At 53.4% G+C, this 21761-nt stretch overlaps 4 protein-coding genes across 20 annotated transcripts in view; 1 reads left to right on the top strand and 3 right to left on the bottom strand.

The window, feature by feature from the left end:
* GALNS (galactosamine (N-acetyl)-6-sulfatase) overlaps positions 1 to 9079 on the bottom strand; it is a 43801-nt gene extending 34722 nt beyond the window's left edge. For 3 of the 6 annotated variants that reach the window (XR_011681335.1, XM_071440862.1, XM_071440864.1), the window contains exons 1-6: positions 8679 to 8921; positions 6296 to 6419; positions 5007 to 5081; positions 3933 to 4035; positions 1647 to 1790; positions 89 to 155 (exon numbers count right to left, since the gene is read on the bottom strand). Coding sequence is in view for 5 of the 6 variants with exons in the window: in XM_071440862.1 (XP_071296963.1) it covers positions 89 to 155; positions 1647 to 1790; positions 3933 to 4035; positions 5007 to 5081; positions 6296 to 6419; positions 8679 to 8921 (756 nt within the window). In the remaining variant the exon portion in view is untranslated. Of the gene's footprint in view, positions 1 to 88; positions 156 to 1646; positions 1791 to 1985; positions 2112 to 3932; positions 4036 to 5006; positions 5082 to 6295; positions 6420 to 8678 lie in introns of those variants that run through there. The other 3 variants (XM_071440863.1, XM_071440866.1, XM_071440865.1) reach the window with 3 other exon arrangements.
* TRAPPC2L (trafficking protein particle complex subunit 2L) lies at positions 8817 to 11620 on the top strand. Of its 3 annotated transcripts, none has more exons than XM_071440887.1 (5): positions 8817 to 8940; positions 9874 to 10046; positions 10449 to 10536; positions 10633 to 10712; positions 11452 to 11620. In XM_071440887.1, the coding sequence occupies exons 1-5, from the start codon at positions 8908 to 8910 to the stop codon at positions 11495 to 11497; spliced, it is 420 nt and encodes a 139-aa protein (XP_071296988.1). In that variant the 5' UTR covers positions 8817 to 8907; the 3' UTR covers positions 11498 to 11620. The 3 variants fall into 3 exon arrangements, with proteins under 3 accessions (XP_071296988.1, XP_071296987.1, XP_071296986.1); XM_071440886.1 differs by having other exon boundaries at positions 8893 to 8940; positions 9694 to 10046; XM_071440885.1 differs by lacking the exon at positions 8817 to 8940 and having other exon boundaries at positions 9550 to 10046.
* A 647-nt stretch (positions 11621 to 12267) lies between these two features.
* On the bottom strand, positions 12268 to 17920 carry PABPN1L (PABPN1 like, cytoplasmic). Its single transcript, XM_071440161.1, has 8 exons — positions 17906 to 17920; positions 16335 to 16559; positions 16113 to 16221; positions 15624 to 15688; positions 14745 to 14851; positions 14583 to 14670; positions 14336 to 14478; positions 12268 to 14004 (listed from the first exon to the last, which is right to left on the bottom strand). Exons 1-8 carry the CDS (start codon positions 17918 to 17920, stop codon positions 13965 to 13967), a joined length of 792 nt encoding a protein of 263 aa, XP_071296262.1. The 3' UTR covers positions 12268 to 13964.
* CBFA2T3 (CBFA2/RUNX1 partner transcriptional co-repressor 3) overlaps positions 17752 to 21761 on the bottom strand; it is a 29546-nt gene continuing 25536 nt past the window's right edge. For 8 of the 10 annotated variants that reach the window (XM_071440848.1, XM_071440853.1, XM_071440849.1 and 5 more), the window contains one exon: positions 17752 to 21600. In XM_071440848.1, coding sequence (XP_071296949.1) covers positions 21325 to 21600 — 276 coding nt within the window. In that variant the 3' untranslated portion in view covers positions 17752 to 21324. The remainder of the gene's footprint in view (positions 21601 to 21761) is intronic. The other 2 variants (XR_011681333.1, XR_011681332.1) reach the window with 1 other exon arrangement.

Below are 21761 nucleotides of genomic sequence, written 5' to 3' on the forward strand. Positions count from 1 at the left end.
ATGAATTTATCCTCTGCCATCAAAATTTCTCCAAAAAAAAAAAAGCAGAAAAGTCACCTTGGCTTAGAAGCCAGCACTAAAATAGTACCTGCAGGTAGAGCTGAGTCAGGTTGGCTTCACCTGTCTTCAGATCAATTTTGAAGTCTTCATAGTATCTTAAGATAAAAGGAATCAGAGAGGGGAAAAAATCAATCCTAAGGAATAAACATCAGAAATAGGATTTTTTTCCCCTTTTATGGATTTTTTTCCTCTGTGTAAGGAGGTGACAAACAAGTCACAGTTAACACTCAGCAAACTCTCTTCAGATATTAGAAATATGTCATCATAATTTTTCTTATGGGAGAAAGTGGTGACAGAGCTTGATGCAAATTAATGACTTCAAGTTTTGGACAAACCTGAGGGACTGGCCTTTTGCTGTAGGGGACAAAATGCTTCAAAATCTCCTGGTGATTCATAAAGAGCTGGTTGAAATGTGAATAAAATTTCAGAAGTACACAACAACTTTCAGTGAGACAGGGAAATGCTGGAAGCAGAACCTGGGCTGCTTTGGAAACATTATTTTAGAGGGATCTTCAGCCAACAGTAAAGCAGAGAAGGGCCTGGGGAAGTGCTCAGGGGAATAACAGCAGTGAAATGAGACAACACCAGAGTGAAAAATGAATGGACAAGAAGGGCCCAGACTGCAGACTGGGAGCAGGGAATGGAGCTATGCAAACACACAAAATGTTATTCCAAACAGGAAGAGAAGGAACAAAGAGGTCTTTCAGTACAGAATGGGAGCAGCTTCCAAGAGTGGAAGCCTTTAGGGTGCCAGGGATGAGCAAACAGCTCTGGGAGGGCAGCTCCACATCCCTGCACCGTCCACATGACACTTCCAGGCTGGTCTTGGTGTTGGACCTTTATTAACCACAGCACCAGAGGATCCCAGAATGCTCTGGCTTGGAAGGACCCCCAAAGCCCATGCAGGTGTGTCATGGCAGCAGGGAGAGCCCAGAGCAGCCCAGAGGCAGGCCAGGAGCTGGGTTATGTAGGAGTGATGGGGTTGGACAGTGGGGACAGACAGAGATGAGAGATCTCTGCAGCCAGGTCAGGAACTTGGGGTTCATTGCAAAGGGCCTGGGGGCAGGGCCCTGCTGGGAGCTGCCAGGCACAGCTGGAGCAGGACTGAGGGAAGTAAAGAGAGGGGTACAGAGAGGGAAGGCAAGAGCATGGTAAAAAGGGTGAGAGAGCAAAACAGAGGATGAGAGAGCGAGGTTCCTGTTCCAATACAATAAATCTGTGTTGAATATTCTGATTCTCACTAACCAATCTAGTACAAGATACAAATCCTACAGCATTTCCATACAGTCTGTGAGAATCATTACATTACCACACTGGGTTACATTTTAAACCCTACAAACTCCTCTTTGGGCCCCTTTTGCCAAGCTGTAGGGTCTGCTCTGACCCTTGGAGCTGCCTGCAGGTGTTGTTCCATGAATAGGGGATCACCTTCAGTGGCCATGCCATTGTTTTCCAGTTGTTCAGTAACTGAGGTTTCTCAAAGCTTGCTTTCATTTCCATCTCATTTACAGTCCCCATTTTCTCACAATCCTTGGCCAGGCAGTGACATTTACAAGGCTGTCCTGTCTCCCTTGCCCACAGGTTACCTGCCAGCCATGTCCCAGTCCCTGTACACGGGGATGTTGGGGCGCTCGCTGCTGTCGTAGGGCCCGAAGTGGCAGTTTGGGGACCCAAACCACTCATCAAAGCCGTGCCTCAGGGGGTGGAACTGGGGCCTGTGCCCCAAGTGCCTGGCAACAGAAACAGCAGGTCACAGTCAAACCTCTACTGCACAGAAGCCACACCTCAGCTCATCAGAACAGCATGCAAGAACACAGTCTCTGCCTAAGAAATCAAAACTCAAAGCATTTCAATCACATAAATGACTCCAGAGCAGTGTCTTGAGCTCTCTCACACTTGTTGCAAGCACAGCCATGCAGACTCACCCCAGTGCTCACTTATATTCCATTTTATTTACTCTCCAATCACTGTTTTCCATTTTTTCCTTCCACTGGTGTCTTCTCCCATGCTGTCTGATGATCAGCACTGATGGACTACACTGCCCCAAACCACTGCAGAGATGCACATAATGTTTCACTTAAGGATTCTGATCTATGACAAGTCCCTTTTATCCCACTGAGCTGTAAAAACACAAGGCAGGGCTCATGAAATGCACCATTCCATCCTCATCCCCTTTATGGAGCATTCATGCTGCCAAAACGGTACAAAGAGACCTGAATGGAAATGAAATGAGGTTTTTGTGTGCACATGTGGACATAAAACACATTTAGCTACTCCTGATGACTGCTCCTCTCTACTGTGCAGCTTGAAAATCTTCCATCCTTAACTTCCAGATGAAGCTCCTCTCTAATCTCCAGGTTTTGTACTGCAAATTCTACATTTCCTGCATTTATAGCACCTTGAAGACAGAATCCCCGTGCTCTCTGTCTCTAATGGGGATCTTGGTGGCTCAATGTTTATTTAACCATTCCATCTTCCCCTCATGAGCCTGGATCTGCCCCTGTGCACTTTGTGTCACCCTCCTCTGCACCTTCTGAGCATAAAGGGCATAAAATGCATTCCCTGGGGTAAAACGATCCTTGGAGTTACTCTGAGCTGTTCCAAATGAGTTATTACAGAAAGAATCCTCATTTCAGCTCTGGTTACAGCTTGGTGATGTAACTGCCACTGCAGGTCTGACCTGCAGGATTCCATCCCTTCCCCTTTGGTAGATGTGGGAACACAAAGTTATTCCTGGCTGTTCCTACAACAGGGCAGATGGAAAAAACATCTCATTCTACAAAAGCCCTAAAAGAACTTACAGAGACATTAAACAGTGACTGAGATCCAGATCAGTCTCTGCATCTTACAGCACAAAAAACTGAGATTTAATGAAACACAACAAATTCCTCACTGGTCATGGAAAATACTTGACTTGCAAAGTTATAATTAAACCATGGAATTTACTGTCACAGGACACCCTGAAGAGATTATAGAAGGGATGATGAAACAATAAGAAAATTTTCTGCTGGAAAACCTCTGTGAGGCCAGGATGAGACCCCAGTTTTACCCTGCATTTCTTCACACCTCTCCAGGGTATCACTCCCAGCCCTGACCAGGAGAAGTTTTTGAGTGCACAATAATGCCCTGCACATTCCTGCTTAGTCCTATTCCTGCTAACAGCTGCAGGTCCTTCCAGATTTGCCTTTTTTTTTTTCCAAGGAACTGGCACCAATCTGCATTTGCCTTGTTTATTCCTTTTCCCTGGGTGTATGAATTTCCATTTATTAGCACTGAACTGCAGCTGATTGCACCCAGCCCACTGAGCTGATCCCTCAAGGCCATTCTCCTGCCTGGATTTGTGCTGATAAATAATTCACTGTCTTAGGGTGCTTTGCTTTCCTCCCAATTCCAGCAGGTGAATCCAAGCACAATTCAAACTCAGTCTTCTCTAACTTATTAATGAAACTGATAAAGAAATTCCTGTTACTTTCCACAGGAATTCAGTTCACTAATAAAGTCCCCAAATATAGCAAGAGTCAAAGATGAAAACCACGTAGATGCTCAAGGCAAATTCCAACAGAATATCCTGGTGTTTTCTGATCAAATAAGTGGTGTGAGGTGTGGATAAAAGCCCAGAGTTGAGGAGTTTATAAATACAAATACACACATAAAACCTCATCAACTCTTTGTATGAAGACATGTGTAAGCACTTGTAATGGGAACACTCAGGAATTGATCCCAGCAGGGGGAAGATCCATCACACTTTCCAATGTTGGACATTTCAGCTTCAAAACAGTTTTTTTTCCCCCTGTAATTCTGTTTTTATTGCTGCTCCTTCCCAACACACACAGGGTGAAATCTCAAAGCAAGAGACCTCCAAATAAATTTACCATTTGCCAATGATCTTATTGGTGTAACCAGCTTTCTTCAGGAGCTCTGGAAGCAGTAATTCAGAATCTGGGATTCCTCCTACTATGTCCTGTGGTGTGTATGCTGTGGAAAACAAATCAAAACCACCTTTTTGACTCTTCAAAATATTACAGCACACAGCTCATGTACTGGATCAGAATAGCAACTCATTTGGAGTCCCAGCAATGGCATTCCTTGGAAGTCCTCCCATGGGATAGAGAGAATAAACTGATCCAGGGAGACCAAAGGGACATTTCCACCCACTTATGCACGAGGGCAAATAAAATAGGGAGCAGCCACCCCAGACTGGAGGTGAGACCCTTGAAAGGGAGATGTCATAGAAAATCAGGTGCTTTAGGAGTGGTCTTTATGCTGCAAATTTCCTTTGTGTTTTCTAAAACGAAGGCAGCTTTTTCCTAACCCAAATAACCAATAAAGGTGCTCAGACTGCAAGGGCTGATCTGCTATTATGGGTTGGAGTTGATGATCCCAAAGGTCTTTTCCAACCTCATTCACTCTGTGATTCTGAGGGAAATGAAGAGTGTCCCTCAGCCCCTGAGGCTCTCAGGTGTGACTGTGCTCAGGGAATCAACCCCAGGCTGCTGCTTCCTGCCCAGCCACGTCCCAGCACGTGGCATTTCTCACTCTGGGACCCAAACCAACCCAGGGACCTTCCCTGGAAGCACCAGGGGCACGAGGGATGGAAACCTGCTCTGAAACTGGGTGGAAATCTGCCTGCTGAATAAACCTGTGAGCAGCCAGCTCTCCCCTGTGGGTTTTACACCCCCACCTGATTGTCCTTCACCAGACCCCAGCTCCCCTGCCCAGAGGAAACATTTCTCAGCCAGCAGAAACAAATGGATCAAGCAGCCTGGTTTATCCCCTTCATTTGAGGAGGAGGAAGCAATAAAATTCACACTTATTACAGCACTTAACAGGGTTTGGTGGCATTCTGGAACATCCACGGGGAAGATCCCCTTTGTCCAAAGAGAAACTTCCTGCAAGGCCCAGAGGGAAATCAGGAGAGGAAGGGAGGTGAGGGATGAGGCTCCTACCGTTCCTGGCGTGTCCATTGGTGGTGTAAAAGCCGTTCCTGACCGGGAGCCGGCCCGTCAGCAGGGCTGCCCTTGCTGCAAACAACACAAGCACTTCTTTACAGCCATTCTCTGCTTCATACCCAGGAATTGAAACCTGAATATAGCTATTATATTGTTATATAATATCACTGTAGGAGGATGAGGGCTGCACACCGACTGGAGTGTGTCAGTGTCCCCTTGTCACAGCCAGCCACTAAATCACTCACACTCTCCCAAGAGCCATGGGGAGAATCACTTCTGATGCATCATTTGAGTTATTCCAGCTGAAATTTGGCCCCTTTATTAAATTAGCCACACTGAAGAGTCATTGCTTTGAATAGTCAAAGGAGGAACCCTTACAGCTCAGTTATATATATATTTATAATGTATTTAAGAGGAAATCCTAGCACAAACTGATTAGATGCTCAAGGCTAAGCTTTCGAGCTTGACTGAACAAAAATCATGAAATATAAAGAAAGAGCTGTCCAGCTTTGACAATAAAAGTCAAGTCCTGACTGCAGGGAATATTTAAACAGATGTTTAACTTCAAGCATCTGCAGTGCCACCACTGGCTTAGCAGGATTTCAGCATATTTTAAATGCCTTTTCTGAGCAAGGACATCATTTACACACTGGCAAGTGCTATCCAAAATGAGAGCCCAAATAAAAAGCCCCTGTTCTTCATTTTTGCTTCAGTTCTTGGCAGCTAATCAGGGAAAAAAGAAAACAAAAAGAAAGAAACCACCTCACAGAAAAAAAACAACAAGGAGAAAAATATCTGCCTCTCCCAGACCCAAACGCTCCTTTTATCTCTTGTCCCTGTCCCAGGAGTCTTGTAAGACACCAGGGTCAAAAGCAGGACACAAACTGCTGCCTTTCCTTGCATGAAAGTCTCACCAGAGCCAACAGAATCAGACCAAATATGTCCAGCAACAGATCAGATCCTGCTTTGTTTAACCCAAAATGAGAAAGATTAAAAAAATGTAAAGACTGGGGCTGGAGCACTGAACTGAAATGGTACAAAAATCCTTCAGCTGCACTGATCACTGAAGCAGTGCTTTGTACAAACTGAGGGCTGTCGGGTTTCCAATCCAAACAGAAATAAGAAGGGAGCAAAATGCGAGATCAAAGCAGCAAATCTGATCTCTGGCCTGAGGGCAGGCACTGGTTTGGTTGTTAGCCCACGTCAGAGGCTGGCAAACACCCCAAACCCCTCAGAGGGAGGAGATGTTCCTCATGCTGACTCGGTTCCAAGTGCAGTGTACTTACAGGGAGAGCAGAGGGGGCTGGCAGTGTAAAAATCCAGGAACAGCATCCCTTCTGCAGCCATCTGGTCTAGGTTAGGGGTTTCCTTAGAAGGCTCTCCCAAAGCTCCCAAATCCCCCCAGCCCATCTGTAAAAGGAACACACCAGAAGATGTCAAAGTCCTTTCCACAAACACATTTTTGGGCCCACGTAACACTTTCATTGTACCCTTTAATTTATAAATGTTTACAGTGCTCATCTCCCTACTCATCACCTCACAAATGTGACACAAATGTGACACAAATGATCTCTGCCAGCCCTGTGGAGCAGGGAACTCTCACACTTTCCCCTGGTGGGTGGGAAATTGAGGATTAAATGATTTATTAACAGGGATTAAAGCACTTGCAAGAAGCCCAGTGCCTTCACTGTTACTCAGAGGCCTGAGGCACACCCGGAGCAAGGAGGAAGAGGAAGTTACACGTGGTTTACTCAGGGCTGTGCAGCTGCCATGTCTGAGCCCTCAGTGCCTGCCCTGCTGTCTGTGCTGGAGGCCAGGATTCCACCTCAGCCTCTGGGCCTGTCCCTCTGCAGGACTGAAAACACAAGGACAAGGCCTGAACTCCAAGGCAGCACTGCAGGAAAAGCCAGAGGAACCTGCCAGAGGCAGCACCAGTCCCTGTGCTTATCTGCAGGGCTGTGCCTCCACCCTGCTCTTCCTCCTGATCCCCAGGGTCACACACACCAGGAGAACCACAACATTCCCATCAGGGCTCTGTGCTCCCTGCTGGGAACCATTCCTGGCAAAAGCTCAGCTCCAGGCAGAAGGTTCTGGAAGGGAGCAGCTCAACGAGCACCACAGGTGCTGGGAGTTCTGCTGTGCTTTGGGAAAGGCAAGGTGTGTGTCAGGTGAGCCATGGATGCATCCAGATCCTCAGGGAACCACCTGGTGCCATCCCCTTGGACAAGGAAATCATTGCAGAGATGGCTTCTGAGTTAAGGAGCAATTAAATGGTTCCCTCTGGGATAAGGGATTAAAATGGATCCAATGGATTCACCCCCAAGTTCTTGATTTTTCTTTATCATCAAGGAAGAAAGACGAAAAGAACCTCACATTGCTCTAATTCCAGAGTCACAGAGGGTGAAGGGAAAAAACCCAGGGAGAGGTGTTTGTAATGAACATATTAAATAAATCAATAGTTCACAGAAGCTGCAGACAGGAAGGAGCCTTGTGCTGTACCAACACTTCCAGAGTGGGAGAACCCCTGTCCCAGAGAGCTTTCCTCTGGAAAATTACAAATGCCAGCCTGGGAGGGGGAAACACTCCTGAATGGAAAACTGAAATCACTGAGCTTGGGAAATACTCTGAGAGTCCAAGCTGTGCCCAGTCCCCACCCTGTCCCCAGCCCAGAGCACTGAGTGCCACCTCCAGTCCTTCCCTGGACACCTCCTGGGCTGGAGACTCCAAACCTGCCTGGGCAGCCCCTGCCAGAGGCTCAGCTGGCTGGAAAAGCAGGGGATTGTCCTGCTCAGGGATGTGGGAACACCATGGAACAATGGGCAGGATAAACTGGCAAAAAGGGAAGGTTTGCCCACCCTCGTGAGCTCCTTGGGTAACTTCAAACAGCAACAAACACATTTCCACCACAAACACAGCTGGAAGGGGACAGGAAATTATTAGGAGAGAAGCAAACTGGGTAGATGGCAGCGACCTGAATGTGTTGGAAATGAATATAATTCCTTATCAATGTGGCCAAGGGTGCAAAATTGAAAAGATTTTGAGTTAGAAATAAATCTGTGATAATTTCAGCTCTTTAATCATCTACTGTCATTTTTTCTCTTCCCAGTTCAGAGAGCCATAATGAGTAGAATTACTTTCCTTGTTTAGTTTTTCAGGAGGTCACCAAGCCCCTCCTTGTGATCAACAATCATCTGGGTAGGAAGGGAGCTCTGGAGATCACCCATCCCAAGGCAGGGACACGTGGGGCAGGTGACACAGGGACACGTCCAGGTGGGTTTGGGATGGCTCCAGACAGGTGACCCCACATCCCTGGGCAGCTGTGCCAGGGCTCTGCCGCCCTCCATGCGCACAGGCTCTCCCTCGTGTTCAGAGGGAACTTCTCGGGTTTGGTTCGTGGCCGCTGCTGCTCCTCCTGTCCCTGGACACCCCTGGGAACAGCCTGGCACCATCCTGTGACACCCAGGGGAACGTTTGTACGGATTGATGGCACCCCTGTCAGCCTGCCCTTCCCCGGCCGGACCCGCCCGGCTCTCGGTCCCCTCTCAGCCGGACCCGCCCGGCTCCCGGTCCCCTCTCAGCCGCACAGCGCTCCGGGCCCCACACACCCGTCCCTCCATGTCACCCCCCCGCGGGACGACACCACCCCGGGCCCCGCGGTGCCGCACTCACGTCGTCCATGAGCAGCAGGACGATGTTGGGGGCGGTGGCGGTGGCGGGGCCCAGCAGGGCCCAGCAGAGCCCCAGCGGGCCCAGGGCCCAGCGCAGGCCCCGCGGCCCCGGCGCCGCGCTCGCCATGGCAACCGGGCCGCGCGCGCCACGTGACCGCGCCGCGCCACGTGACCGCGCCCCCGCGCGCGCCCCACGTGACCCGGAGGGGCCGGGAAGGGGCGGGGCCAAGATGGCGGTGTGCATCGCCGTGATCGCCAAGGAGGTGCGGACAGCGGGACACGGGGATATGGGACAGCGGGACACGGTGTGCGGGCCGGGGGGACACCGGGACAGAGGGCCCAGATGGCGTCATGAGGCCTGAGTGGGGCCGGGTGGAGCAGCGAGGTTGAACGGGGAGCAGAGGCCTCAGGTTGTGGGGCTGAGGGGAACAGGGGTCAGTGGGGTCTAGGGAGGAGTGAGGGGAAAGAGGCCGGGGCTGTGATTTCGGGGTCTGAGCAGGGCCGGGGCTCCCCAGGGCCGAGGAGGTTGTGGGGTATGGGAGAGGGGAAGGGCAGGATTTCAGGTTGTGGGGTTGAGGGGAACAGGGAGTCAGTGGGGTCTGGGGAATGCTGAGAGGAAAGAGGCCGGGACTGTGGTTTTGGGGTCTGAACAGGGCTGGGGCTGTGGGAGGTTGTGGGGTTGAGGAAAACAGGGGATTAGTGGGGTCTGGGGAAGGGTGAGGGCAGAGGGGCTGGGCCTCAGGTTGTGGAAGAGATCAATGGGGTGTGGGAAAAGGTGAGGGACTCTGGTTTTAGGGTCTGAGCAGTACTGGGGCTGTGGGGTAGGGGAGAGGGGAATGGGCAGGATCTCGGGTTGTGGGGTCTGGATGGGGGTGAGGGAAGCAGAACAGAGCAGGGGGCAGCCACTGGGGGAAATGCACTGGGCAGGAGCAGGGCTGGGGCAGCCAGCACAGGCACAGTGCAAGGGTGCTCTGGGCTGCCCTGCTGCATGGACAGAGGGGTTTTCCTTGGGACAGACAGGCACAGGCTCTACTGGGACAGGAGAGCACAGAGACCTGAGCCTTGTGTGCTGCCTGTGCAAGTGGTTCTCCTGCCATGGGGACAGCTGTGCTCCAGAGGTGCTGTGCTGGGAACATGAAGGGTTAAGCAGCTCTGGCAGCAGCAGTTCCAGGCAGTGTGGCTTGCTCTGCTCCCAGAATTACCCCCTGTACATCCGGAGTGTCCCCACAGAGAACGAGCTGAAGTTTCACTACACCGTGCACACCTCCCTGGACGTGGTGGATGAGAAGATCTCAGCCATGGGCAAAGCCCTGGTGGACCAGAGGGAGCTCTACCTGGGGCTCCTCTACCCCACTGAAGACTACAAGGTGTATCTTTGTCAAGCCTTGGGCCAGGCCACTGTGGGTTTAATTTAATCTCAGAATATCCTGAGCTGGAAGGGATCATCCAGTCCAACCCCACCCTGGGCATCCCTGAGAGCATTGTCCAGAGGTTCCTGGAGCTCTGGCAGCCTCGGGGCCATGCCCATTCCCTGGGGAGCCTGGGCAGTGCCCAGCACCCTTTGGGGGAAGAACCTTTCCCTGATCTCCACCCTAAACCTGCCCTGGCCCAGCTGCAGCCATTCCCTGGGTGCTGTCCCTGTCACAGAGAGAACAGCTCTGTGCCTGCCCCTCATGAGGAGGTTCCCCCATGTTTCCTGTCAGTTTGTCCCTCTGGACACAGTCCAGCTGCTTTCTGGCTGTGTGGGAGCAGCTCCTTGACCCCTGCCCAGCTATGGCTACGTGACCAACTCCAAGGTGAAGTTTGTCATGGTGGTGGATTCCTCCAACACAGCCCTGAGGGACAACGAGATCCGCAGCGTGAGTGCCCCACAGCACAGCCCCCCTGGCCCTCCCAGCTCCCCAGGACTGCTGAGGAGCCAACAATTGATGGGTTCACCTCTCCTCCCTTTGCAGATGTTCCGGAAGCTGCACAATTCCTACACAGACATCATGTGTAACCCCTTCTACAACCCCGGGGACAGGATCCATTCCAGGTGAGTGCTTGTCCACAGGGATCTCTGACACCTTCCTGGCATTTTCAGGGCACCTCTGATGCCACAGGACCAACCTGTGGTTGGCCAGCTCAGGTGTGTGTTCTAGGAGCCTTAATGAGAACGGTGGTGTTGGTTTGGGGCCATTCCTACTCATGAAAAACTGATGGTGTCATAAAAAGTTCTACTGAATTCTCACAGCCTCAGAACTGGGCTTACAAACATTGAGCCAAGAAAATGTATTTTTGGGGGGAGAAAAAACTACCTGAAAATAGAGGTAACAACAGTTGGACTTGATGGTCCTAGAGGTCTTCTGCAAATTTAATAATTGTGAATATTAAAGTGTAGTAAGTAGAACAGGTTAAAGAGTGAACAAGTGCCCTTGTCCAGGGTTTGTCCTTGGGGAGGGACAAACATTCAGCACATGGAATTCCTCACCTGTGAGGGTCAGTGTCCCCCATTCCCATTGTAACCTCACAGGGAATTTCAATAAATTGGGACTTTCTGTGGCCTTGGCAAGAACAACTTTGCAGCCACAGAGCAGCAGCCAGGATAAGACCTGTCCTTACCTCAGCTTAATTAAAAGTCATTAATCCCTCAACAGCTTGTGCTGTAAAGAGGAAAGCCTCATGTCCAGCTTACAGAAAGCCAGGCAGAGGCAGGGTGAGAAAGTGGTTTTGTTACAAAAGCTGTGCAGAATGAGCTGCTTCCTTTAATAATCTCTGTTTATTTCCCTCTCCAGGGCTTTTGATACCATGGTGAACTCCATGATGATGCAGGTGTGCTGAAGCCCTTCCCACCCCCCTGGGAAACATTCCCTGTGTGCAGGAGCATGCCTGCAGTGCTGTAAATATTCCATTCTATGTAATAATTTAAATTTGTTCTGTGTAAAATAAACCTGACACCTGCAAGGTTTGCCTGGATTTGTACTCAAGCAAACACAAACCAGTGCTCACAGCCTCATGGCGTGGTTTGGGTGGGAAGGGACATTAAAGCCACCTCATAGGGACATCTTGCACTGTCCCAGGCTGCTCCAAGCCCCCCGACACAAGAGGAGCTCCAAGGTCCCTTCCAACCCAAACCTTTCCAGGAGTTTCCCTGCCTGAGCTGATTTCTGGGTGCCCCAGGTTGCTGTTCCCACTTTGCACCTCATCCAGACACACTGCACAGTGGCTCCCAGCCCAGGTAGAGCAGCTGGAATAAACCCACCCAATCCAGGCATGGATTGAGCCATCGGGATTGCACAGCTGCCTGGCTCATCCCATATTCATCTCCATTAACATCTCCTCCCCTGCAGCTCCCTGCTGCTCTAATTACAGACTCCCAAATCAGCAGCAGGTATTTATCTGGAATCAAGCACAAATTGCACTGAAAAGCACCCCAGCTCCATCACTCCTGCTTCAGCAGAGGAGATGCAGGCACACACAGCTCTACTGCAGGCACCTCCTGAGTTCAAAACCACAGAAACCAGCTAAAAATAACAGATCTGCCCAGCCCCAGGGGATCCCAGGAGCCTGGACAAAGCCAGAACCGCACATGAACTTCACACAGCAGGATCATTTATTTTAAAAATAAGTAACAGTTACAAATACTTTCTCAAACAGAACTAAAGTACATTTTATCAGCAACCACCTGGAATATCATGGGAGGTTCAAGCCTCTCCCACCATCTCCACAAGGCACAGCTGTGCACTGTTATCCACAAACATTTTCTTCTAAAAAATTTGGCTGTTTTCACTCACAGAGATGGCAGCTCAGTGTTGCCTCTTCCACAAGAGAGTCCAAGCATCCCAAAGTAGTTTTTTATTAAAAAATAACTCTCAAAAATGTATAATCCTATCAAACAGAAGCCCTAGAAAAAGCTGGTTTATAGTCTAAGCCTAAGGGTAGCTCAAACCAAGGTCAGTCTCATCAGCTCTGAGGACAATATCAACACAACATGAAGAGTTAAGGCCCCAAGCTTTAAAAAAATCTAGAGATCTTAAAGGGGAAAAAAAATCAGTGGGATTTTTAGCCTGGCAATGCCCCTGAGCTGTGAAAAGCTGCTTTAGGAGTCGGGTTGCATCTGCTGCATCTGGGTTAGAGGAATCCTAACCAAGGATCCTGAAAGATTAGAGGGAGAATTACATAATAAAACCCATTTCCATTCAGAACTTCTCCCAGGAATGCTGTCTGCCCGGGTTCCCAGCCTGCCCGTTCTAACACAAAGCTTTTCCTTTAAAAACATGGGGCTGCATAAACACAAATCCAGCAGGAAAGGGAAGAGCCAGGACCCTCAACTTCCCTGGTACCCAGCTCCTGTGGTGCTCTTTGGTCCTGAGCCTCCAGGAGGGCTCCCACCATCTCCAAATGTGACTCCAGAGCAGGAATGGTGATGGGAATGAAGAGACCAGACCAAACTGCACCAGTGAAGGTGGTTTTGGAATGCTGCTATGCAAGAAATAAAGTCAAGTGAGGAGTTGCCAGCACCCTTTGACCCCTGGAGCTTGGAATAAAAGCAGGAGGGAGGGAAGAGGGGTTTGCTGACAGCTAAAATAAAAAAGAGGAAGGATTTTGTGACACCCAGGTCTTGTTTAACTACCACAGAGATACAGAGGCTCGCAAAGAAACAAGAGATGCTTTTCCCCTGTCCTGGATGTACAAACACAGCGAGCTAAAAACCAGACCCAAAGCACATCAGGCTTCCCAAGAGGAAGGTCACACCCAGGGCTGATGAAGGAAAAGCTCCCCAGCAATCAGATCTGGAGCTGCAACCCAAAACCTGCTCCATGGATTTGGGAAAGGAAACAGTCTTTAGGTTCTTAGAGGAAGAGAAGGAGGAGCATGCAGCTGCTGTAGGAAGAGCTGAGGAGCTTCATGGCCAAGCAGTGGCATGGCAGGCATGCAGTCAGGTAGGAGCCAAACCAAAGCCTCCAGGACAGCCCTTTTCCATGGGATAAGGAGGAGTCTTGATGGCCTGGGAGAGCTCTTCCCTTCCCAGGACAGTGCTCTCTGGGATGAGCCTGTTCTCTGTGCAAACACAGCCCTCTGGGCAGAGCTGAGGTGGGATGAGCTCTCCTGGGTGCTGGCAGCATGGAGCAGATCCCATCTTCCCTCCTGCAGCCCAGCACGGGGCTCACCAGTAATCCTCACGGCCAGGCAGATGGCATTTTTAAAATTAATCTGTTTTTTGGCTTGGGCAGGCATATTTTTAAATCTCTCCAATCCCATCTCCTCATTTTAGTCCCATTGGCATCACCAGGCAGTCCAGCCTCTTCTAGTATGGAAAATACCAAGGCAGCAGCCTTGCCCGACCCCTAGACAGGAACAAAACCAACACCCTGAAGCACAAGGGCAGCACTCCCTGCTCCTTCCCTCACCCTTCCAAGGCCTGGGATCCCCCCTTGGCTACATCCCCTAAACTAGGGGAACCTCACAGCCAGGCCCAGCTCTGGGACTGGTCAGGCTGGCAGTGCAATGCCCACCCACCACTCCCCAAATCCTGCAGGGACAGGGTGACAACTCCAACATTGCAGATACTCCTTCCCTCCAGAGCCCTCCTCCATCCTCCCAGCCACACGGGGGTGGGAGGGGCACAGCAAAGCCCCTCCTGCTGCACACCTGAGGAGCCCCCACAGCCAGACTCACCTGTAGGTCCTTCCCCTCACCCGGGGCTGCTGCCCATAGGGGCCCCCCCAGCGGCCCAGCCCGCCCCGGGCGTGGAAGCAGCCCCGGTAGCCGCCGCGGTCCGTGCTGCTGATGCCGGGCATGTTGGTCCTCTTGGGCAGCACCTGCAGGGTGGGGAGGGGCTGCTGGAGCTGGGCTTTGGCCCAGCCCCAGGCAGGCAGGGCTGGGAAAGGTGGGGAGAACCCCGCAGGGCCCTCCCAGCTCTCACCTTGATGACACGGCCCCTGAAGATGCTCTCGTCCAGCTCCACCGCAGCCTTCACGGAGCTCTGCTCCTCGAACTCGATGTAGGCATAGCTGTGGGCAATGGTGTGAGCAGAGCCCCAGGGACACCCTGCAGACCCCCAGCCCCCCCTGCACACTGCACTGACCCTTTGGGGTGGCCCGAGAACTTGTCACAGAGGATGGTGACGCGGTTGATCTGCCCACAGCTGTTGAAGTGAGACTCCAGCTCTTCTGCTGTGCCCCCGTAATCCACCTGCAATGACAGCCCCAGCCTGGTGTGTAACTCTGAAACTTCCTATGAGGTGTTAGTAGGGTCTCCTCACAGGGTGGTTGGACAAAACAATCCCTTCCCAGCTGGAGAATCAAGGACAACCTTTCCCATAATGCACAAACAGCTGTGAAGGGAAGGGAGCAAGGCAGGGGGTTGAGACTTCATGATCTGGAGCTGTAATTGGGCAACTGAACCCAATGTGTAGATAAACCAAAACTTATAAAAGTGTAAAAACTTGTGAGTGGGATCCATCTTGGATTCAACCTGGGTGTAGCCCTGGCCAGGCTCTTGTGCTGCCCAAGGTGTGTCCTTTAAAGGCCTTTCAGTAAATACCTCTATTGTCCATTTAGCTCTGTCTGGTCTCTGTTCCAGACCAGCCTCTCAAGGCAGTAGATCCAGCAGGGGAGGCAAAGGGCCCAGCTGGCCCCACTCACCCCCCCAGCACAGCTCAGCCCCTGCTGAGGGTCAGGGGACCCTCCCAGCTCCCACCTGGAACACAAACCCAACAGACAACCTGCCCTGTATTGAAAGAACAGGCAACACCACACAACCCACAGCTGCCAGGGGGCTTTTTGGGGAGCTGACACCTGCAACAGATGAGCTGCAAGTGGCAGATAATGAGCCACGTTCCCAGGCTGGGCTGGGCAGAGGAGAAACACCTGGGATGGGAACAGCCAGGCTTTGGGGAGGGGCAGATCCACACCAGGGATTCGGGACACACCCAGCTGGGCACTGAGCAGGGGCTCCCACTTACATTGCCCACGTAGATGGAACGCTGGTCAGCCTCCATCTTCTCCTTGGTTGTCAGTGGGAAGAGAGCTGTGGAGAGGAGGGATTTGTCATGGACAGAGGGACATCTGTCTGTTCCCAGCACAGCCAGCCCTGAGCTCCTCAGATCCCTGGTCACAGACAGGTATATCCAAACCCTCACATTGCTGCCTCCTCCTCCACCCCCTTGCCCCTTTTCTTTTCACTGTGACTCCTCTACTGGGGCTGTTGGTACTAAACTCAATTACTTGATTGAATTAAATGCAATTAAATTAATTTACTACATCTGGGCTCGCACAGGTAGGAGGTTAGAGCTGATAGAATGTGCATTAGCAATGTGCTCCCCTCACCCACCTTATGTGTCCAGTCCCAGGTGCCCAGAGAGGCACAGCCAAATACTCTGGCTCCAATTGTCACCCTGTGCCCCAGAGGTGTCCCTGGGGAGGGACAAAAAGCAGCCTGTGACAACCCATACCTGCTTCTGAGCTCATGAACAGGTGATTCTCAGCTTCCAGCTGCAGCTCCTTCAGCCTCTCATCCTCCTTCTCGATTTCCCGCAGTTTGGCTTTGATGGCCTCCAGCTCCTGAATCCCAAAGCAAGAATTTCAGAGGCAGCACTCGGAGCAGGGACACCCCAGGTGTAAAAAGGTGCCCCTTTCCTTTGGAAAGCTGGTTCCCCATCCAGGTAGGCACTCACCGGGTCCTGAACATCCTGCTCCTCCGTGCTGTTCCCCTCCTGGGGGCTCGGCTCTGAGCCATCATCTGCCGCCTTGCACACGGCTGCCACCTCGGCCACATCCCAGGGCGCCGCCTCCGCTTGCAGGGACGGTGGGTCCTGCCACCAGATCTCCGAAGTGTCCAGGAAGAGACGACTGGGCAGGAGAGGGGGCAAAAGGGCATTGAACCAACAGCCATTTAACGTCTCAGCCAAAGCACGGCCTCCGCCAGGCAGAGCCGTGCAGGGCGTTTCCAGCAGGAGGATGGAGAGGTGACATTAATGCAGCTGCTTCTCTGTGCAGCAAAGCCCCAGGACTGCAAAGCACAGCCAAAAGGTCCCCGGTGCACACTGAGCCGATTCCCAGCTCACGAGGGCTGCACAGGGAACAGGGAAGCAGCTGCCCCAAAGCGGAAAAGCGGCCAGCGGCACACGGCCGGCGGGTAGGGAAGGGAACGGGCAGGCAGCACACGGCCACCGGCAGCGCTGCAGAGAGCGAGCAGCCGAGGAGGAGCCGCACCCTCCCAACCCCTGAGGGGCGCACGGAGGGACACGCCCTCCCAGCCAGGGGAGCGGAGAGCCGCCCGGGCTGCAGCCCGCGGAGCGGTGCCAGGGCATTGCCCGGCAGTGCCCAGCCGTGCCCCGGAGCTGTGCCCGGAGCGGTGCCCGTCCGGAGGCCCCGCGGCCCCGAGCCCCGCACGCACCGAGCCCGGCCCCCGAACATTGCTGCGCGCGGCCCGCGCGAGCGGCGACCACGTGCGGCTCTCCCGCCACCACGAGCGGGGCTCGCGCCCGCGCGCCACTTTTCACACATCAGCGGCCAATCAGGGCGGGGCGCGCGCCCAGGCCACGCCCCCACCCCCTCGCCGCCGGCGAGGGACGGTCCCGGGTACGCGGGTTCGAGACCCGGCAGCGCCGTTCAGCTGGGGCGGATCGGGGTGAGAAAGGGCCCCTCTGTCCCTCCCAGCGCCGTTCAGCTGGGGCGGATCGGGGTGGGCAGGGCCCCCCTGCCCCTCCCAGCGCCGTTCAGCTGGGGCGGATTGGGGTGGGCAGGGCCCCTCTGCCCCTCCCAGCGCCGTTCAGCTGGGGCGGATCGGGGTGAGAAAGGGCCTCTCTGTCCCTCCCAGCTCAAGGAGCCCGCTGGTGCGGCCAGCTGGCAGCGCAGGGGAAGCTGGGGGGCACCCCAAGGGTGGAGCTGCAGCCACAGGTGGGACACATGCCTCTGAGTGCTCCGAGGACACAGCTGAGTTACCCCGCCATGGACACCCCTCCTTTGCAGTGAGCGGCCCCAGGGCTGTAATGAACCCCCCGAGGCAAGAGTGGGGGCACAGAGTGCAAAGCAATGCCAGGAGTGGGGGATGAGGGCACCCAGCCCAAGCCCAAGCTACGGAGCCTCTGATTGATATTAAATTGTCTTTATTACACAGATACAGAGTTAAGAACAGACATAACCTGAATCATAAAGTTTACATCTTTCACAGGTCAAACATACAGTACACTTAGAGAAAGCGGGGAACAGCAGGGGGGGACAGCATGCCGAAGGAAAGTCCTACCACGTCATCTCTCATCGTGGGCTGGCCCCACGCCTGGCCCGGGCGGGGGGCTCTGCTTTGCAGCCCCCCCGTGCCCCGGTGTCCCCATGCCGGGGCTGCCGGGACAGGGCTCAGCCCCGCACGGGCTCGGGGAAGCGGCCGGCAGGGACGGGAGACACCGGCACCACCTCCCTGCCGGGCCCTGGCGTTCGGTGACATCGGAGGAGCCCCCGGGGCTGCCACCGCACGGGAGACACCCCATCACAGTGCCTGGGACCGGGGCACACAGTGGCACCTTGTCCCCAGCCTCAGAGCCGCTGGGATGCGGAGGGGGACCCCAGCAGCCCCCGGAGGAGGAGGAGGAGGAGGAGGAAGAGGAGGAGATGCTGCAGGGGGAGTTCGGGGGGCTCTGGCAGTGATGGAGCAAAAGCCAGGCAGGCGTGGGACCCCTGCTCCAGCCTCGCCGGGATGCGGCACTTTGGTTTCAGCTGGGATTTTGGGTTGGGAACGAGAGGACGGGGCTGGAGAGGGGACCCCGAGAGAGCCACGTCCCTCCTGCCACCTCCCAGCCTGGTGCCCCAGCAGCGCCCTGGGCTCTGCCTCCCCGCGGGCACGGGCACCTGGACACGCTGTCCCCGTGTCCCCAACGCCGTCCCCTGCCCCAGCCGCGACCGGAGCAGGACACCGGGAGCTGTGAGCAGCCACGGGGACCTGCCGTGGCACCGCGTGTCCCCAGGCTGCCCCACAGCCCCCGCCCCGGCCAGGCTGTGCCAGCGCCACGCTGCCACCTCCGAGGTGCCACCAAAGGAGGGGCACACAGCACGTGGCACACGTCCCTTGGTCCCCACCGCCACCATTTCGGAGCAAACCCCCAGGGAAGCCCCCACAGCATCACCGCAGCCCCGCGGCCGCTCCATCCTCCCCGCAGCACAATTTTTTTTTTTTAATTTTTTTTAAATTTTTTTTTTTTTTTTTTTTTTTTTTTTTTTTTGGGAAATCTGACATTTAAAGCTGTCGTTCTGGTTTGGCCGCCCGTCACCGCCGTGCCCTCCCTCCCCTCCCTCGGCTTTTGGTTTCAATGCAAGGTTCTGTAGGGTAGTTTTATTCTTAATTAAAATTTAAAAAAAATCATAATAATTCAAAAAAAAAAAAAAAAAAGCAAACCAGCAGGGAGTGGAGTGGAAAGGAGAGCAGACCCTGGGGAAGGGATCTCGCCCCCGGTTTCCCGGCGAGGTGGAGGTAGAGAGGCAGAGCCCCGGCAGGAGCGGGGCCGGGGGCGGGCGGGGACAGGCGGGGACACGGCGGGGACACGGCGGGGACGGGCCGGACACCCGGGCGAGCAGGGGCATCTGCAATACTCTTATATATTACCTCTTCTCAGGAAACGTAAGAAAAATAGACAATATTACATATGTCACACCATAAATAAAGTGAACAGTCACGGGAGGGGCACCCGGTGAAGCTCCCAGGGCTGGGGAGGGGCATAGAAACACCCAGGGGGTGCACCGAGGTCTTGGGGGGCACAGAAACGTCCCCGAGCTTGGGCCAAGACCTTGGGGTGCACAGGAAACCCCTGGGGAGATGCACCAAGGCCTTGGGGTGCACAGAACCTTCCCAGGAGGATGCACCAAGATCTTGGGGTGCAGAGAAACCTCCTGGGGGGATGCACCGAGACCTCAGAACAACAACCCTGGGAGGATTCAGAGAGATCTCGGGGTGCACAGAAACCCCCCAGCGTCTCAGGGTGCACAGAACTCATCCAAGGTGATGCACCAAGATTTTGGGGTGCACAGAGCCCTCCCAGGGATGCACCAAGGCCTTGCGGTGCACAGAACCCCCAGCAGGGCTGGGTGACAGAGGCACAGGGCCAGTGACATCGCCCTTGGCGTGTCCCAAGCTCTGCTGTGGCCCAGCCCAGCCCCGTGACCGGCAGCACAACCCCGAGCCCGGCCCCGAGCCCTTCCCTCCTCCTCCTCCCCTACGGAAAACACACAGGATGGGTTTTGCAAATGCAGAAAAACTACAGCTCCTCTCGATGCCAGGCCTGCTCCGGCCAGCGCCACGGCTCCACGCTTCCTCCTCATCCTTTATTTGGCAAATGTCTCTCATTATTATCACTAGCATTATTATTATTATTATTATGGTTCATTTTTGGACCTCTGCAGACACTATTTACATTCACATTAGCGCACAGCACTGCTGCCTCCGCTCGGAGCCCGGGCTTCCCCTATTGCACTTCCTCCTCCGTGCCGCTCCAGCGAGGCGAGAATCCCAATGATCCACATTGTCCTTGGCCAGGAAGGCGGCAGCGTTCCTTTTCCTTTCCTTTTCCTTTCCTTTTCCTCTTAAAAATCCTTGTGAAACAAATCCAGCGCGGGGGGTAGGAGCAGCCTGGCAGTGAAGGGATGGGGAGTCCCCCAACGGCTTCGGGGAGGGAGAAACCCAAAATCCATCTTTTAAATTCCTTTTTTTTTAAATTTTTTTTTTATTATTCTCTTTTTTTGTTTTAAATCTCCTTTTTGTTCTCCTTTTGCAGGGCGGTGGCGGGCAGAGGTAGAGATGTGCCAGCTCCGGCTGCGGTTCTCAGCCCCATCTCCCCCTCCCACGCCTTGGGGGTTGGGGTTTTAGTAAAAAAACACCTTTTTTTTTTTTTTTTTTTTGCTTTATTTTAATAGAAATTCTTTAAAGCCCCGGGGGCATGTCCATCCATCCTTGTGGGGAGGGGAAGGAAGCGACAACAGAACGAAACGAACTTTGGCAGTGGAGAGACGTTTGGATCTTCCTTGGTTTTGGATTTCCTTTGGAGCAGAGGTGAGTCTGGTCTGTTCTTGGCTAGCTAGCAAGGTAGTTACAGGTGAGCGTCCGTCACGCGTCGTCTGGTTTTTGGATTTTTCCTTTTTTTTTTTCTTTTTTTTTTTTTCTTTTTTACAATTTCTTACTTAAAGCCAAAGAGTCCGACGTTTTCTTTTTTATTTTCTTTATTTTTTTTACAAAAAAAAAAAAAAAAGGTTAAAAAAAAAAAAAAAGGAAGAGAGAGATGAAGAAAAGAAGGTTCTTTCCTCCTCCAAGTGAGCCCCTCGGCAGCGCTGATGGGGGATTGGATCGGGCTGGTCTCTCCCCACAGCACTGCTTGGTGATGCTGGAGCCAAATCCCTCATCCAAAGAGCAAAAAAAGAAAAACAAAAACAGCCAAAAAACCCAAAAAATCCCAAACCACAATCCCCCAACCGATAGAAAACCAACCGAAAAAAAGCCAAAACAAAGACTGAAGAAAGAACAGAGACCGGTATTTGCCTTAACTCCACTTAAAGCCCAGTTTGAGGATCCGTGAGGATAAGTTGTGAGAGCTAGAGAGGTCGTTTCGGAGGTCACACGAGTCAGGTAGCTGAGGAAATTGCACGGGGTGCAGTCAGTCCGTGGCTCTGGCAGCCCGAGGGTGCTCAGCGGGACGCGCTGTCCAGCGGCGCCGGCGTGGCCGGAGTGCCGGCGCGGGACGCGGCCACCGAGCCCGCCTCGCTGGGGCTGCTGGCCACGGCGGGCACCCCGTCGGGCTGGCCCGGCCCGGGGGCGGCGGGGCCCGGCAGCCCCTGCAGAGTCTGCCCGCAGACGTGGTGGTGCTTCTCCCAATCCTTGTGCTGGCAGAAGGAGCCGCAGTAGCGCGCGGTGTTGCAGCCGCTGCACGTCTCGCTCGCCTTGCGCCCGCAGTTCCAGCAGCTCTGCGGGAATGGCAACGTGGCCTCAGCTCTGGAGCGTGCACCCCAGGCTGGGCTGTGCACCCTCACCTGGGACTGGGCACTCCATCATCCCAGAGTGTGCACACCCACCCCAGAGTGTGCACATCCATCCCAGAGTGTGCACATCCACCCCAGACTGTGCA

The sequence above is a fragment of the Agelaius tricolor genome, unplaced genomic scaffold (genome assembly GCF_023055355.1).
Source record: "Agelaius tricolor isolate 1412-34295 unplaced genomic scaffold, bAgeTri1.0.p SCAF_15, whole genome shotgun sequence".
NCBI classification, from domain to species: domain Eukaryota; kingdom Metazoa; phylum Chordata; class Aves; order Passeriformes; family Icteridae; genus Agelaius; species Agelaius tricolor.

Coding starts and splice junctions, on each gene's coding strand:
- TRAPPC2L (XM_071440885.1), top strand. CDS start 9,592: ATGCACTGGGCAGGAGCAGGGCTGGGGCAGCCAGCACAGGCACAGTGC. Junction 10,047..10,448: donor CCCACTGAAGACTACAAGGT/GTATCTTTGTCA, acceptor ACCCCTGCCCAG/CTATGGCTACGTGACCAACT. Junction 10,713..11,451: donor GGGGACAGGATCCATTCCAG/GTGAGTGCTTGT, acceptor TTCCCTCTCCAG/GGCTTTTGATACCATGGTGA.
- PABPN1L (XM_071440161.1), bottom strand. Junction 14,671..14,744: donor TTCTCGGGCCACCCCAAAGG/GTCAGTGCAGTG, acceptor CATTGCCCACAG/CTATGCCTACATCGAGTTCG. Junction 14,005..14,335: donor GTGAGGGGAAGGACCTACAG/GTGAGTCTGGCT, acceptor GTTCCTGTCTAG/GGGTCGGGCAAGGCTGCTGC.